The sequence below is a fragment of the Phacochoerus africanus genome, chromosome 2, assembly GCF_016906955.1.
Source record: "Phacochoerus africanus isolate WHEZ1 chromosome 2, ROS_Pafr_v1, whole genome shotgun sequence".
Taxonomy (NCBI): domain Eukaryota; kingdom Metazoa; phylum Chordata; class Mammalia; order Artiodactyla; family Suidae; genus Phacochoerus; species Phacochoerus africanus.
The window spans coordinates 279,509,715-279,523,321 of record NC_062545.1 but is presented as its reverse complement, the minus strand read 5'-3'; the positions used below and the strand labels follow the sequence as shown (position 1 = coordinate 279,523,321).

General features: G+C 68.6%; 2 protein-coding genes across 15 annotated transcripts in view; both read left to right on the top strand.

Annotated features, from left to right (window-relative positions):
- Positions 1-4,081, top strand: part of PNPLA7 (patatin like phospholipase domain containing 7) — a 59,601-nt gene extending 55,520 nt beyond the window's left edge. For 6 of the 9 annotated variants that reach the window (XM_047769096.1, XM_047769093.1, XM_047769090.1 and 3 more), the window contains 9 exons: positions 670-786; positions 869-938; positions 1,462-1,899; positions 1,985-2,133; positions 2,421-2,573; positions 2,675-2,785; positions 3,157-3,241; positions 3,422-3,531; positions 3,646-4,081. In XM_047769096.1, the coding sequence (XP_047625052.1) occupies positions 670-786; positions 869-938; positions 1,462-1,899; positions 1,985-2,133; positions 2,421-2,573; positions 2,675-2,785; positions 3,157-3,241; positions 3,422-3,531; positions 3,646-3,759 (1,347 nt within the window). In that variant the 3' untranslated portion in view covers positions 3,760-4,081. The remainder of the gene's footprint in view (positions 1-669; positions 787-868; positions 939-1,461; positions 1,900-1,984; positions 2,134-2,420; positions 2,574-2,674; positions 2,786-3,156; positions 3,242-3,421; positions 3,532-3,645) is intronic. The other 3 variants (XM_047769098.1, XM_047769097.1, XM_047769095.1) reach the window with 2 other exon arrangements.
- A 584-nt stretch (positions 4,082-4,665) lies between these two features.
- On the top strand, positions 4,666-13,339 carry NSMF (NMDA receptor synaptonuclear signaling and neuronal migration factor). 6 transcript variants are annotated; one of them, XM_047769084.1, is made up of 16 exons: positions 4,666-4,911; positions 5,324-5,385; positions 6,021-6,521; positions 7,664-7,739; positions 8,468-8,473; positions 8,788-8,856; positions 9,695-9,747; positions 9,992-10,081; positions 10,599-10,723; positions 11,019-11,102; positions 11,205-11,238; positions 11,332-11,402; positions 11,542-11,621; positions 11,708-11,810; positions 12,040-12,115; positions 12,222-13,339. In XM_047769084.1, exons 1-16 carry the CDS (start codon positions 4,841-4,843, stop codon positions 12,317-12,319), a joined length of 1,599 nt encoding a protein of 532 aa, XP_047625040.1. In that variant the 5' UTR covers positions 4,666-4,840; the 3' UTR covers positions 12,320-13,339. The 6 variants fall into 6 exon arrangements, with proteins under 6 accessions (XP_047625040.1, XP_047625043.1, XP_047625042.1 ...); XM_047769089.1 differs by having other exon boundaries at positions 4,667-4,911; positions 6,021-6,167; XM_047769087.1 differs by lacking the exon at positions 9,992-10,081.
- Positions 13,340-13,607: the final 268 nt, after the last annotated feature.

The following is a 13,607-nucleotide window of genomic DNA, read 5'->3' as shown; positions in this document are numbered from 1 at the left end:
GGAGCTGTGCCCAGGCCTGTGTCTCCCGCATGTGGAGGGACTGGGGCGGGTGTGGTGCCAAGCTTGCGGACCACAGAGGACCTGGCGGTGTCCCAGGCTGTCCTGGGTGGCGTCTCATTGGGAGGCTCCAGAGGGGCCCCCCATTTCCAGCCTCCGTCTGCGCAGAGGCGGGGCGAACCCTCCCTCTCCATCCCGGATCCCTCGGGGTCAGGCATCCTTGGTCCCGTGTTCTGTGCTCAGGTCTAACCGGCCCCGTCCTCCCTGAGGAAAGAAGGGTCCTCGTCCCACTGGAGATGACGGGACTTGGGCAGAGAGGGCCCTCGCCGGGGCCGCTGCTCGCCTGGGCTAGACGGCCTCCACCACCATGCGTGGGAAGGGCCGCCCGAGCAAGCCGGGGAGGGGCAGCAGCAGACGGGCAGCAGCGGACGCTCAGCCGGCCCTGGTCCTGGATGGGCCCCGTGCTGTCTGCGCCCCGCCAGGCCTGCTGAGGGTCAGCGAGCGTTCCCATGGGACCCAGGCTGCTTCCCGGAGGCTGTCTGTTCGCAGCAAGCACGTGTGTGTGCCCCGCTCCCTTCGCATGGAGGCTCTTGGGTGGGGCCGCAGGGTCGCCTGCTGCCTGTGCCTGCAGGTGGGGCTGCGTGGGGGCCTCACAAGTGCCCCCTCGCCCAGGGCATGACATCGATGGTAAAGACCGTGCTGGACCTGACCTATCCCGTCACCTCCGTGTTCTCCGGGGCCGGCTTCAACAGCGGCATCTACAGCGTCTTCAAGGACCGGCAGATCGAGGTGCTCCCCCAGGGAAGGCCCGCAGGGGTGGGGGCTGGCATCGGCATGGGCGGCGGCCCCTCCGAGCCCCGTCTCCCCGCAGGACCTGTGGCTCCCCGCCTTCGCCATCACCACGGACATCTCTGCCTCCGCCATGCGGGTCCACACGGACGGTGGGTGCCTCCGCCGGGGTGCAGGCTCTCCCGGGGGCACAGCAGCTCCAGGGAGGGGCATTAAGGGGCCGGTTCCAGGCCAGGCCCAGGGAGGCCCCAGGGTCCCCTGAAAGAGGCAAGAGGCTCGGGGAGATGTGCACAGACATGACCGCCGTGAAGACCAAAGGGTGCACGGGGAGAGGTGGAGGCAGGACGGGGCAGAGGGCACACTGTGGTCATGGCCGGGCCCGGACCGGAAGAGCAGCCGAAGGCCTTTTGGAGGCCAGTCTTTCGAGAGCCGCTTGAAATGTGTCTGGTTGGAGGTGAGCGGGGGGCGGGGCGGGCAGAGCCGAGGCGCAGGGGGATGTGGGGAGGCCCGAGGGGAAGGCTGTCCAGGAAGGGTGCCATCTGCCCGGGCTCAGAGCCCTCCACTGGAGGCCAGGCGTGCGGGGCCCAGACTCTGTCGGCGAGGCTTCGAGCCGAGGGTCCAGGGCAGTGAAAAGCCCCCTTCCTCTCCCGGACCCCCACCCGCCACCCCTACCAGGCTCCCTCTGGAGGTACGTGCGCGCCAGCATGTCGCTGTCGGGCTACATGCCCCCTCTCTGCGACCCCAAAGACGGACACCTGCTGATGGACGGGGGCTACATCAACAACCTCCCAGGTACTGTGGTGGGTGGGGAGGGGCTGCCTGGCCCTGCCGCAGCCCCACGCTCTCCTGTGCCAAGGGGGACACAGGCGCCCACACGGCCAGGCACACGCTCGGCACTGCCTGCTCCCAGCATATGGCTCTGTTTGTCAGCTCAGCGGTGCCCAGAACAAGGCCAAGCAGAGGAGCCGGGAGCAATTAGGTCCCGTCTGTGCCCACAGTCAGAACTAACAGCCTGCAGGTGTCGGGTTTGCTGCAGGCAAGATCCCTCCTGGGGCACACCTGTCACCTGTTGGACAGCTCTGTGCACTCAGCTGCCCCCCTCCACAAGCCCAGGTGTGACAGTGGAAGGGAGAGCCCCCCACCCCCAAGCCGTGCTTTCCCCTGCCTCTCTGAGTGACCAGGGCCACCTCCTCCCCAGCGGATGTGGCCAGGTCAATGGGGGCAAAGGTGGTGATTGCCATCGACGTGGGCAGCCAGGATGAGACGGACCTCACCAACTACGGGGACGCGCTCTCTGGATGGTGGCTGCTGTGGAAGCGCTGGAATCCCTTGGCCACAAAAGTCAAGGTGAGGGCGGCCCGGCCGCTTCTCCCTACGCTGGCGTCGGTGGTCCTGAGATGGGCAGGGAGGCGTTAGTACCTGCCAGGCTCTGGGTGAGCAGGGATGGGTCACTCGCTTACCATCCCTGCCCTGGGACCAGCTCTGGGGACAGGGGACAGGCCTAGCAGAGATAAATAGCCCCTCCGGGAGGGGGAGAGGGAGGGCCCGGGATGCGAGACGCAGAGGCAGTGTCCTAAGGGAGGCCAGGGCCCCGCGGGGACGGAGCCCCAGCGTCAGTGGCTGTGACGCGGCAGGTGCTGAACATGGCGGAGATCCAGACGCGCCTGGCCTACGTGTGCTGCGTCCGGCAGCTGGAGATGGTGAGGAACAGTGACTACTGCGAGTACCTGCGCCCCCCCATCGACAGCTACGGCACCCTGGACTTCGGCAAGTTCGACGAGATCTGCGTGAGTGGCCAGGCCACCCCTCCCAGGCCTCCCGGCTCTCATGCTGAGCGCGCAGGAAGGAGGCCTGGCACCGGGTCACCGGGTCCCCGGTGTGTGTGCAGGAGGTGGGGTACCAGCACGGCCGGACGGTGTTTGACATCTGGGGTCGGAGTGGTGTGCTGGAGAAGATGCTGCAGGACCGGCAGGGGACGAGCAAGATGAAGGCCGGTGATGTGAGTGCCTGGGCTGCGCCCTCCCCGCCCCCAGCCGGTCCTCTGCCTCCCAGCCCCGAAGAGGGCAGGGTCCTGGCACAGCGTTTAACTGCTCAGGCCTGCGGGACCCCCGCCAGCCGCAGAGGTGCCAGAAGACAAGGGTACAGGCAGCAGCCCTCTGCCCAGTGTCCCCTCTCTTTGCCCCACTCTGGCTCCCTACCCTTGAAGTGCTCGTGTGGGAGGAGAAGACGGTGCTCTGGGTGGGCTGCTCAGGCCCCTGCCCATCTCCACGCCCCTGTCCCCACTGTGGGGCTAGGACCACCCAGGGTCACAGAGAAGGGAGGTCTGCAGTCAGGGGCTTGGTCAGCTGTCTCCTCCCCCTCGGCCCCCAGGTCCTCACCTGCCCCAATGCCTCCTTCACGGACCTTGCCGAGATTGTGTCACGTATCGAGCCTGCCAAGGTGGCCGCAGTGGACGGTGAGTTGGACCCGGGGACGTACGCCCACATAGCTGAGGGTGCTGGTGGCAGCACCCGCTCCTGACCCTTGGCACTCAACAAGCTGCCCTGGACCTGGGTGGCTGCACGTGGGGACCCATGGCCCTGTGGCCTGGTCCCTGCCTTCCAGAGGTGCCTACATGGCCCTCCCCTCTGCCCAGACGAGTCCGACTACCAGACAGAGTACGAGGAGGAGCTGCTGGATGGCCCCAGGGACGCGTACGCTGACTTCCAAAGTGCGCCTGCCGATGCCGACCCGGGCTCCACCTCGGTGAGCTGCCCAGACACCCAGGGCCCCTGGGCTGAGCTGGCTCTAAGGGGCCCTCCCTGCCGCCCTGTGGGCCTGCCCGCAGCTTGACCTTGACCGTGTGTGGTTTGCTTCCAGGAGGACGAGATCTCGACTCGGCATCGGCACTCCAGTCTGGCTCCCCCGCAGACATCCCAGGACTCCTCATCCCCCTGGCTTGCTGACCAAGATGGGTCGAGGTCTCCGCTCTGACGGCCCTGAAGCCAGCATCCCGCGGTGGGTCTCCAAGGCCCAGATCCTGCAGTCCTGCCAGGGAGACCCGGGGCAGCCCAAGGCCCCCCCCGCCCCCCAGTCCGCCCAGCTTCTCCTCTGCTAGGAGCCCAGGCCTGAGCTGGTGTGTCTGGGGCCTCTCTGCACCAGCCCCCCCGGTGGAGCCCTGGGTCCTGGCATCCCCTGCACACACATCGGTCCTGGGGGGCCATGCCAGCCCCTGCCGCCCCCCTCAGGCCTCTGAGACACCTCTGATGGCCCCCATGCTCTGCTTAGCCTGTCAATAAAGGTAGATCTGATTGTGCGGGATGCGTGGTCCCAGTGGCAGAGGGCAGCATCACCGTGGGGGGGGGGGTAGGGGGACAGCCACCCCACAGCCCTAAGCCTGCAGTGGGCATGGCATTGCCATGTGAGGACCCCAGGCCAAGCAGGCAGGGCACCCAAGGGCTGGGATGGAGCTGGGGTCCCCTAACCTCCCGACCTCTGGGGCATGTTCCCGCTCCGTACACACAAGATTCTTCCCTGAGATGTGCCCCTCACTTCTCAGATCATGAAATAGTGCCGGGGGTCCCCTTGTGCAGAAAAGGAGGCTTGTCAGCCGGGCCACTCCAGGGTCTGGGATCCCTGCAGGGCGTGGCCAGGGGACCGGAGGCTGCAGTCCCAGGGCGGTGAGCCAGTCGGCCCCGCCCTTCCCCCCCCCCCCCCCCCCCCCCGGCTCCAGGCCCCGGCCCGGCCTGGTGGGCGGAGCTTCAGCCGGGTCCCCTCGGGGTCCTCCCGCGCTGACGCCACTGTGGGCGCGGCCTCGCTCGCTCGCCGGGGCGTTGCTGTGGGCGGCCCGGCAGAGCCCCGCCCCGGCCCTGACGTCACGGTGGGCGGAGCGCCACCCCCGGGCCTGGCCGCGCCGTCCGGTGCTGCGGGACGCGCTGAGGGCCCGGAGCGGCCATGCGGGTTCCGAGTCCGAGCCCCAGCCCCAGCCCCAGCCCCGGCGCGGCGCGGCTCCCCCGACGGAGGCGGCGGGCGCGAGGCGCGCTCTGAGGCCTGGGGATGCGCCGCCGCCTCGACCATGGGCGCCGTCGCCTCCCGAAGGAGGGCGCTGAGGAGCGAGGCCATGTCCTCGGTGGCGGCCAAAGTGCGGTGAGTGCGGCGGGCGGATCGCCGGGGCCAGCGCTGCCCTCGCCCCAGTCCCCGCGGCGTCCTCGCTGCCGGCGCCCTGCCCCCACCTCCGTGCGGCTCCCGCCACCCCCACCCCCAGGCTGTAGTGGGCGAGCTGCTCGACCTCACGACCCCCCCGCCCCCCTCCCCTGCACACACACACTGAGCCGCAGGGGCTGGACGGAAAGCAGACCTGGGCCCCGTCCGCAAGTCCGGCCCATGTGCACGGGGACCCAAGGGACCCTGGAACTGCGACCTGCCAGCCCTGGGCGTTCTGGGGTGGGATGGGAGTGCTTGCCGTGGGTGACCCCTGAGCCCTCCTTTGCCTGGGTGGGGGCGGGGAACCAGGGTGGGTGGCGTGCCCTGACGGCGCTCGCCGCTGTCCACCTCGCAGAGCAGCCCGAGCGTTCGGCGAGTACCTGTCCCAGAGTCACCCGGAGAACCGGAATGGTGCAGGTAGGGGCGCGTGAGCCTGCTCCAGGACGGTCTGTCCATAGCCCCCAGCCTAGAGGAGGGGACGCTGCCTCCTTGTTCCGGCCAGGCCCAGCCCCTGTGTACCTTGCCGTGGGAGCAGGCGGCTGCTGCCCCACTGGGCTGGCTTCCTCGCATCCCCTGCCCTCCCTGGCCCAGAGCCCCAGGAGGAGCTCCGAGTCACTCATCACCATGGTACCCACCCAGCCTGGGCCGTTGGCATGGCAACAGGCCTCCTGGCACCCCCAGGGCTGGCACCACTGTTTCTGGGGCCAGCTGGCAGGGAGGAGGGGAGAAGTTGGCACTGGGCACGCGGGCGCGGTGGCAGGCTGGGAGGTGGCCTGTTTGTTCCTGCCCCCACCCCAGTCACCCACAGGTAGCACAGCCTGTCGCCCCCACACAGACAAGAGGGGCTTGGGGCCCCGACAGGAGCGAGGTGTGAGCCTCTCCGGGAGCGTGCAGCTCGTGCACACCTCTTCCGAGGTCATCAGGGCCTGGGCTTTGGTCCGTGGGGCCAGGGAACAGGTCCCCGCTAGGCGTTCCTTCCCTGCCTTCGGAGCCCAGGAACCTGGGAGGGCAGGGCCGGCAGGCTGCAGGCTCACCTGGTGCCTCTCCCCCAGACCACCTGCTGGCTGACGCGTACTCTGGCCACGACGGGTCCCCGGAGATGCAGCCGGCCCCCCAGAACAAGCGGCGTCTCTCCCTCATCTCCAATGGCCGCTATGAGGGCAGCCTCCCGGAGGAGGCCGTCCGTGGGAAGCCGGCCGGTGAGGGCCCCCAGCCCCGTGTGTACACCATCTCCGGGGAGCCCACCTTGCTGCCCGGCCCGGAGGCCGAGGCCATTGAGCTGGCCGTGGTGAAGGGGCGGCGGCAGCGGGAGCGGCACCCCCACCACCATAGCCAGCCCCTGCGTGCCAGCCCGGGCGGCAGCCACGAGGACGTCAGCAGGCCCTGCCAGAGCTGGGCAGGCAGCCGCCAGGGCTCCAAGGAATGTCCCGGATGTGCCCAGCTGGCCCCCAGTCCTTCCCCTCAGGCCTTTGGGCTGGACCAGCCGCCTCTGCCTGAGGCCACCAGCCGCCGCAAGAAGCTGGAAAGGATGTACAGTGTTGACCGCGTGTCTGGTGAGGGGCCCGTGGAGGGCGCGGGCAGGCGCAGGCAGGATGCCGGCGCTGGGGTTCACCGGCAGCCACCCCTGTGAGGCTTGGGCAGGTGCAGGGTGACCAGGCTGAGGCCTGCAGGTGGAGTCCTGCTGCCACACCCGATGCCCCGTGGCCGGCCTCATGGCTGGCGGGAGTCTTGCCAGCACCAAGTTGTTCCAGGAGTGCTTCCCTGAGGAGGGGGCTGGGAGGGTCCTAAGGGTGGAGCAGGCGAGACCCACGGCTGAGTTGAAAGACCAGACTCCCTGCGGCGGTCCCGGGAACAGCCCTGCCCTGGGGCCCACCAGGTGGGCTCCCATTCACAGGGGGGCACGGAGCTGGCAGGGCCTCCCCAGGACTGTCGAGCGGCGCGGGTGGCTGAGGAGCCCAGGGGCCTGCTGTGTCAGGAAGACATCTCCCGCATTGCCGGGGTAGCCCCAGGCCTCCTGGCGCTGAGGTCATCTCCGGAAGAGCAGAAGTCTAACTCGAGCGGGGCCACCACGTCCTCTCAGGACGCCTCTTGAGCCTCCAAACCAGAACCCCAGCTGGGCATCAGGGCACAGGCCTAGGGGCGGGCAGTTCACCTCCATGACCTCATGCTCCCCTGAAGAACACGGGCCAGGAGTTGGGGCAGGGGTCATGGTGAGAGGGGCGAGTAAACTCGACCTCTGCCCACCCTGGGAAGGGGAGGCCTCCACCACGTCCTCCCGGAGGGGTCTGGGGAAGGGAGGCCTGCCCAGGTAGACACCAGAGCATCTAGCTGCAGAGAAGCCCCCGGGAGAAGCTGCCCTGTCCCTCCTGCTTAAAGGGAGACCGGTCAGTCCTCTCTCTGGGCACCCCGGAGGCAGGCTGTGCTAGGAATTCGCGTCAGCTGTGAGCAGCAGGGTGAGAGCCGAGCGAAGACGGGGTCACGAAGCCACTGACCCAGCGCGGCTTGAACCGCTGAGCGGACCCCCGAGCCTGGTGGCCCTGTGCCACCTCCCCAACCTGGACGGGGCTGGGGAACCCTGGTGCTTTGCTTCCACTGGCTGTGGCGGAAGCATTCCCTCTCCCCGATGGGGGGGGCGGGGGGTGCAGACTCAGGAGCCCCCGAACCGCCCTAGTCAGTGCTCCTTGGCTTCCTCCAGATGACGTCCCCATCCGCACCTGGTTCCCCAAGGAGAACCTCTTCAGCTTCCAGACAGCCACCACAACTATGCAAGCGTGAGTCCCGTCGGCCGTGCGCGGGGCCCGGGCTGGGATGGCCTCTTCCTGGTGCTTGGGAACTGCTGCCGGCCCCTCTCCCGTCCTCTGAGCCCACCTGCAGAGCAACCCCCGCACGTGCCCGCGCTCTGCAGGGTCTGCCTGAACGCCTCAGTCTGAAGGCAGGCCGCCAACTCCCACTGCCGCCTCTGCCCTGTCCCTACGGCCCCTCCAGTCCGTCCATGCTGTCCTCTGGGGACCTGGCTGGGGGCTGCACCCTGCCCAGCTCTGCCCTCCCGCACGGCAGCCTCCTCTCCTCGTGTTGCGGGTGCAGGCGAGTGATCACAGCTTCCCCGGGGCTGTGCTCTTTTCTCCACGCGTCCTGGTTCTGTCGGGGCGCCCTGCAGGGCGGCACTCTGGCCCGCAGCGTCCCCCACACGCTCCCCAGGAGAACAACGCCACCCGCGGGCTGTTGGGGCCACTACCTTTGCGGCTGGGCCCAGGCCTGGCAGGGCAGTCAGGCCCCTGTGGCCTGACCAGGTTACACCGTGGGCCATGGTGACCCCGGTGTCACTGCCCTTTCGAGGGCTGGCCTGCAGCGTAGGCAGCACTCTCCTTGCCTGCGGTGCCCGTGAGGGACCCTCCAAGTCAGTGACAAGAAGGACGCTAACTGCAGGGGACGTGGGGGCCGAGGGTCTCTGCTCACTCTGTCTTCTCTCTCACGCTGTCCCTTCCCGCCACGACCCCAGCATCTCGTAAGTACCGTGTGGGCCTCGAGCCTGAGGGTACGCGGTTGTTCCCGGGGGACCCTCCCCACTCCGGAGTAGGTGGGGGCAGGCCGGGGACCTGGGCCGTGACTGAGAGCGCGCTGTGCCCCAGCGCGCGCAGAGGCCGCAGCAGGGCCTGCCGGGAGCTGGGCCAAGGACAGGACCAGGCCAGCCCGGACCCTCTGCCTGGCCCGGCGCCCTGGACGCCCCACTGGGCCCTGTGCTCGCGCCTCTGTCCCCACCTCTCCGTCCCTCCTCCTGCCTGCGGCCCAGGGCAGTTCTGACTCGTGGCGGTTTCCCAGGGTGTTCAGGGGCTACGCGGAGAGGAAGCGCCGGAAACGGGAGAATGATTCCGCGTCTGTAATCCAGAGGTAGGGCCTGCCAGCCACTCGCCACCAGGGTCCGTCTCTTGTCTGTGCTGGTCTAGCCTGGGCCCACCCAGCCCAGCAGACCCCATGGGGGAAGGGCGGTGGCGACACTGGCCGGGCCCTGCTCTGGGGACGCGGCAGACAGGAAAGGCCATGTGGCCTGGGCCCCCAGGCCTGTGTTTTGGGGGTGCCTGGACCACTGAACTGCAGCCAGCTGGCCCTTGAAGCCCAGAGCGGTGGGGTCAACAGCCAGCTTACACTCCCCAGGCGCCACCTCTGAGATGGGTCTGGGAAGCGTGTCTGTCCATCCTGGACGTGGGGCCTTGGCAGGGCACAGCATTCGGGGTGAAGGAGACCTGCTTGCCTCTGAGGTGGCCCAGGGACACAGCGGCGGGGGAGGGCATGTGCAGGCCCAAACCCACCTCGGGTGGTGTGGCCGATTGTGCTGGCCCAGCCACTGTGCGCGGGAAGCCGGAGCCGCGGACCGCTTGAGGGCAGGGAGGCTCTGGGCCTTCTGGGTGTGCCTGGGCCCAAGAAGGGAAGGGACGTGTGGGCAGCAGAGCCCGGGTACCTGAGTGCCCAGGGTCACGAGGGGGCAGTCCTGGGATGGGGGTGGCAAGAGGCGGCTTGGTTATGGGGCCTTTGTCCTGGCAGCCAGGGCCGCTCTGGCGGGGGCTCGGCGGGAGAGGCTCGGGTGGGATTTGCCGTGGGAGAGCTGGGGCACCGTGAGGAGGGGCGGTGTCAGCCATCGAGGCCGGCGAGCGGTGGGCGGCGGAGCGGGGCACGGGGCTGCGGCCCACCTCTCGGGGCCCTCACCAGACCCCCGACTTCCACCCCCCAGGAACTTCCGCAAACACCTGCGCATGGTCGGCAGCCGGCGGGTGAAGGCCCAGAGTAAGACCCAGGAGCTGCGTGGGCGGTGGGCGGGCAAAGCTGCTCTTGGCCTGCGGGGCTTCGCGTGCTGCTCTTGGCCCCCACCCAAACCCCCCAAGACCCTTGCAACGCCGGCCCTGCCTGCCTCAGGCCTCAGCCCCACTCCCACGCCCCCAGCCAGCCCCCACTGGTCCCTGTCCACCGCAGGTGGCTGCAGCCCCCTGCCCCCCGCCCCGACCCCTAACAGGTTCTGCTCTCACTGCAGCGTTCGCCGAGCGGCGCGAGCGGAGCTTCAGCCGGTCCTGGAGCGACCCCACCCCCATGAAAGCCGACACTTCCCACGACTCCCGAGACAGTAGGTGCCCGGCACAGGCCGGCCCACCTCCCCTCAGAGGCTCCCCAGCCCCGCGATCCCACCACCCACCATGGGCAGCTAGGCTTTGCGCTTCTGCTGAGCCTCAGGTGATCCATCTGAGGGGGGCACTCCTGTGCCTCTGATCTTCTGGGCAGGGGTAAGGGCTGCAGTTTGCCGGCTGCCCTTGGCCCATGTGCCGCCCTCACACTGGTGGCCTGAGGAGCAGGGGACTGCAAAATCCAGCTCCCCCTTGGCCCAGGCGCCAGGCACGCCTGGCTGGAGCGGACAGCTTGCACCCCGGCTCCCACCAGCCTTCCTCCCCAGGCAGCACTGGCTCGTGGCAGCTGCCAGTCTCGCGGGGCTGGTGCAGACTTCAGCTGGGCTCTCTCACCCACCCCGGGAGGACCCACCGGAACATGGCTTGTTGGCTCTGTGCATCGCCCGTCTCTGGGGGCTGCAGCCAGACAGGAGGCACTGCAGATGGTCCTCAGCCTTGGTGACCCCTCCTGTCCTACAGGTGGTGACCTGCAGAGCTCACACTGCACCTTGGGCGAGGCCTTTGAGGACCTGGACTGGGAGACCGAGAAGGGCCTGGAGGCTGTAGCCTGTGACACTGAGGGCTTTGTGCCACCCAAGGTCATGGTGAGGCCCAGAGGCCCAAACAGGGAGGGGGGCAGGTCCCCGGGGGCTTCACCCGCAGTGGGGGGTGGTCTCCGCAGTGGGGGGGGGGGGTTCTCCTTGGGCTTCACCACGGGCTGCCCAGCAAGGGGGGGAGGGTCTCCCAGGGCTTCACCATGGGCTCCTCAGCCGTGGGGGCAGGTTAGGTCCCTGAGGCCTCACCACCGGCTGCCCAGCAGTGGGCGGCTGCTCCTGGGGGCTCCTGCTGCCCTTGGTTCCAGAGCGACGGGGGCCCTGAGCAGCCCCACGTCGTCCCCAGCTCATCTCCTCTAAAGTGCCCAAAGCTGAGTACCTCCCCACCATCATCCGCAGAGACGACCCTTCCATCATCCCCATCCTCTACGTGAGTGCTGCCCAGCCTGCCGCGGGGCGCGGGGCGGGGGGCGCGGGCGGGCTGCCGGGGGGGGGGGGGGCTCTGACACGGAGTGGCTTTTGTCTGTCCCAGGACCACGAGCACGCAACATTCGAGGACATTCTGGGTACGTGCCCCCAGTCTGGGGGCGGATCCTGGGGCGGGGCTGCAGACAGGCGGTGGGGGCCGAGGGGCAGCGCTCACACCCTCTCCTCTCCAGAGGAGATAGAGAAGAAGCTGAACGTCTACCACAAGGGGGCCAAGATCTGGAAGCTGCTGATTTTCTGCCAGGTAGGGCTCTGCCCCTCCGGCCCAGGAGCAGGGCTGGAGGATGGCGCCTCCCCGGCCCTTGGCATGTGCGCACCTCGGGGGAGCAGCGGTTGGAGCCTCTGGTGCAAGGCCCCATCCAGCCAACCGCAGCCTCTTACAGGGCGGCCCGGGACACCTGTACCTGCTCAAGAATAAGGTGGCCACCTTTGCCAAAGTGGAGAAGGAGGAGGACATGATCCAGTGAGCAGGGGCCGCCCGCGGGCTGGGGGCTGGGGGGCTGGGGGGCCTGGGCAGGAGGCCCCCTGTGACCACCTCTCCCCCACCAGCTTCTGGAAGCGGTTGAGCCGCTTGATGAGCAAAGTAAACCCAGAGCCGAACGTCGTCCATGTGATGGGCTGCTACATTCTGGGGAACCCTAACGGGGAGAAGGTGAGGGGCCCCCGCGCCCCATCCCCGGCTGGAGACCCCAGACCCGGGAAGAGAGCGGGTGGAACCCCGTTTTTCTCCAGATTCCCTTCCCTCTTTTAATCCTCCCGGACGATCACCCTCCCCGTGCCTGAGCCTAAGCAGTTGGGGGGGAGGGTGCCTGCTCCCCAACCCCGGTTCTCCTCGTCTCTCTCTTCTCTGCCCTGAACTCGTAGCCACCCCCTCTTTGCAGCTGTTCCAGAACCTCAGGAGCCTCATGACCCCTTACAGGGTCACCTTCGAGTCCCCCCTGGAGCTGTCGGCCCAAGGTGAGCTCGCTGGCGTGGTGGTCCTCGGCCGCGGGGTGGGTTCCGGGCCGGGGGGTTGGGGGGCGGGGGGTGGCCTGAGCCCCAGCCTCGCCCCTCCTGCCTTCAGGGAAGCAGATGATTGAAACCTACTTTGACTTCCGGCTGTACCGCCTGTGGAAGAGCCGCCAGCACTCGAAGCTGCTGGACTTTGAGGACGTTCTGTGAAGGGCGGGGCCGCTGCCTTGGACCGGCGACCGGGGCTCGGCTGCCGTGCGCGCCCAGTTCCGTGTGGGTCCTGGTCTTCACGGCCACTTCAGGGCACCCTCGGACGCCGCTCAGGTTCCCTCCCAGGGATCTGGTCCTCAACACAGCCCGGGTCACAGAGGCCACAGCCCCTGGGCCTGGGAGGAGCCTCATCCATCACGGCCACCACGGCCGTGGAAGTTGGCCGGGCCTCGGCCTCGCCTGGAGGCTGCAGCACGGGGGCGGCTCCTCTGTAGGTTCATAGAAATAAGTGCAATTTCCTACACGCCCGAGACAATTCCAAGGGAAGCAGCATTACTAGGGAGCTAGTCAAGGGCTGCGTTACTAGTTACGGCGTAGATGTCCCGGCTCAGCTCTGTGCCCAGCTCCCCAGCCCTGCCGTATCTGATCACCAGCACCAGGGCGGCCCGGCGGCCCGGCTGGCTCCGTCGCTGGCCGAGTCCCTGATCGTCCGTGCTTGCGCTGCTCTCGCCGCCCCTGCGTCCCTGGCCTCAGGCGCACCGGCTCAGCACGGTGCCTGGGCAGCCACAGAGTGGGGGCGAGCCTTCCTTTGCTCAGAGGGCCACTGGGTCGAGTCAGGCCCTGCCTGCTCCCCAGCCTCCCGGGCCTGCCCGGCTCCCCACAGCTGTCCAGCTCAGCTTTTGGCGGCCGAGGTCCGACGGCCTCTCCCAGCGCAAAGCCTGGGGTCTTGGTGGGAGCCTGCTGGGGCTGGGTCCCGGTGGCGAGAACCCTGCAGCACACTGCAGTGGGGGGCCCGGGCCTGAGAGCTGGGCGGCTGGTGGGCTCTGGGCTCACAGCCTTGCTGTGGCCTGGCGGGGGGCTCTCTTGTACATAGCTGGGGCTCGGGGGCTGGCCCCCCTTTGCAGAGCCTGGTGCCAGACACCCGGCTGTGCCCCTGGCCGAGGGGGCGGGGCTTGAGCCGGGCTCTGCACCACGTACGGCATCCCTTAGAGTGACCATTAAATCTGACCCTCCGCTGCGGCTGCCGCGTGGGTCTCCTCTCTCGGCGCCGCGCCGTCTGCTACCTCCTGGGCCTGCTGGTCTGAGGTTGCTGCTGTGGTGGCGGCCTGGACTGGGGGGGCCTGGGGCCGCCAGGCCTCTCCCACCTAGGGGACACTCTGGGAGAGGTCTGGGGATGGGGCTGTGAGGCTCCCAGAAGGGGCCTGAGGAAAGCAGGTCCTTGGGATGGTCCTGCTGCGGGGGCGGGGATGTGGTCTTGCAGAAGGGCCTGGTGGAGCCAGGAGATGAG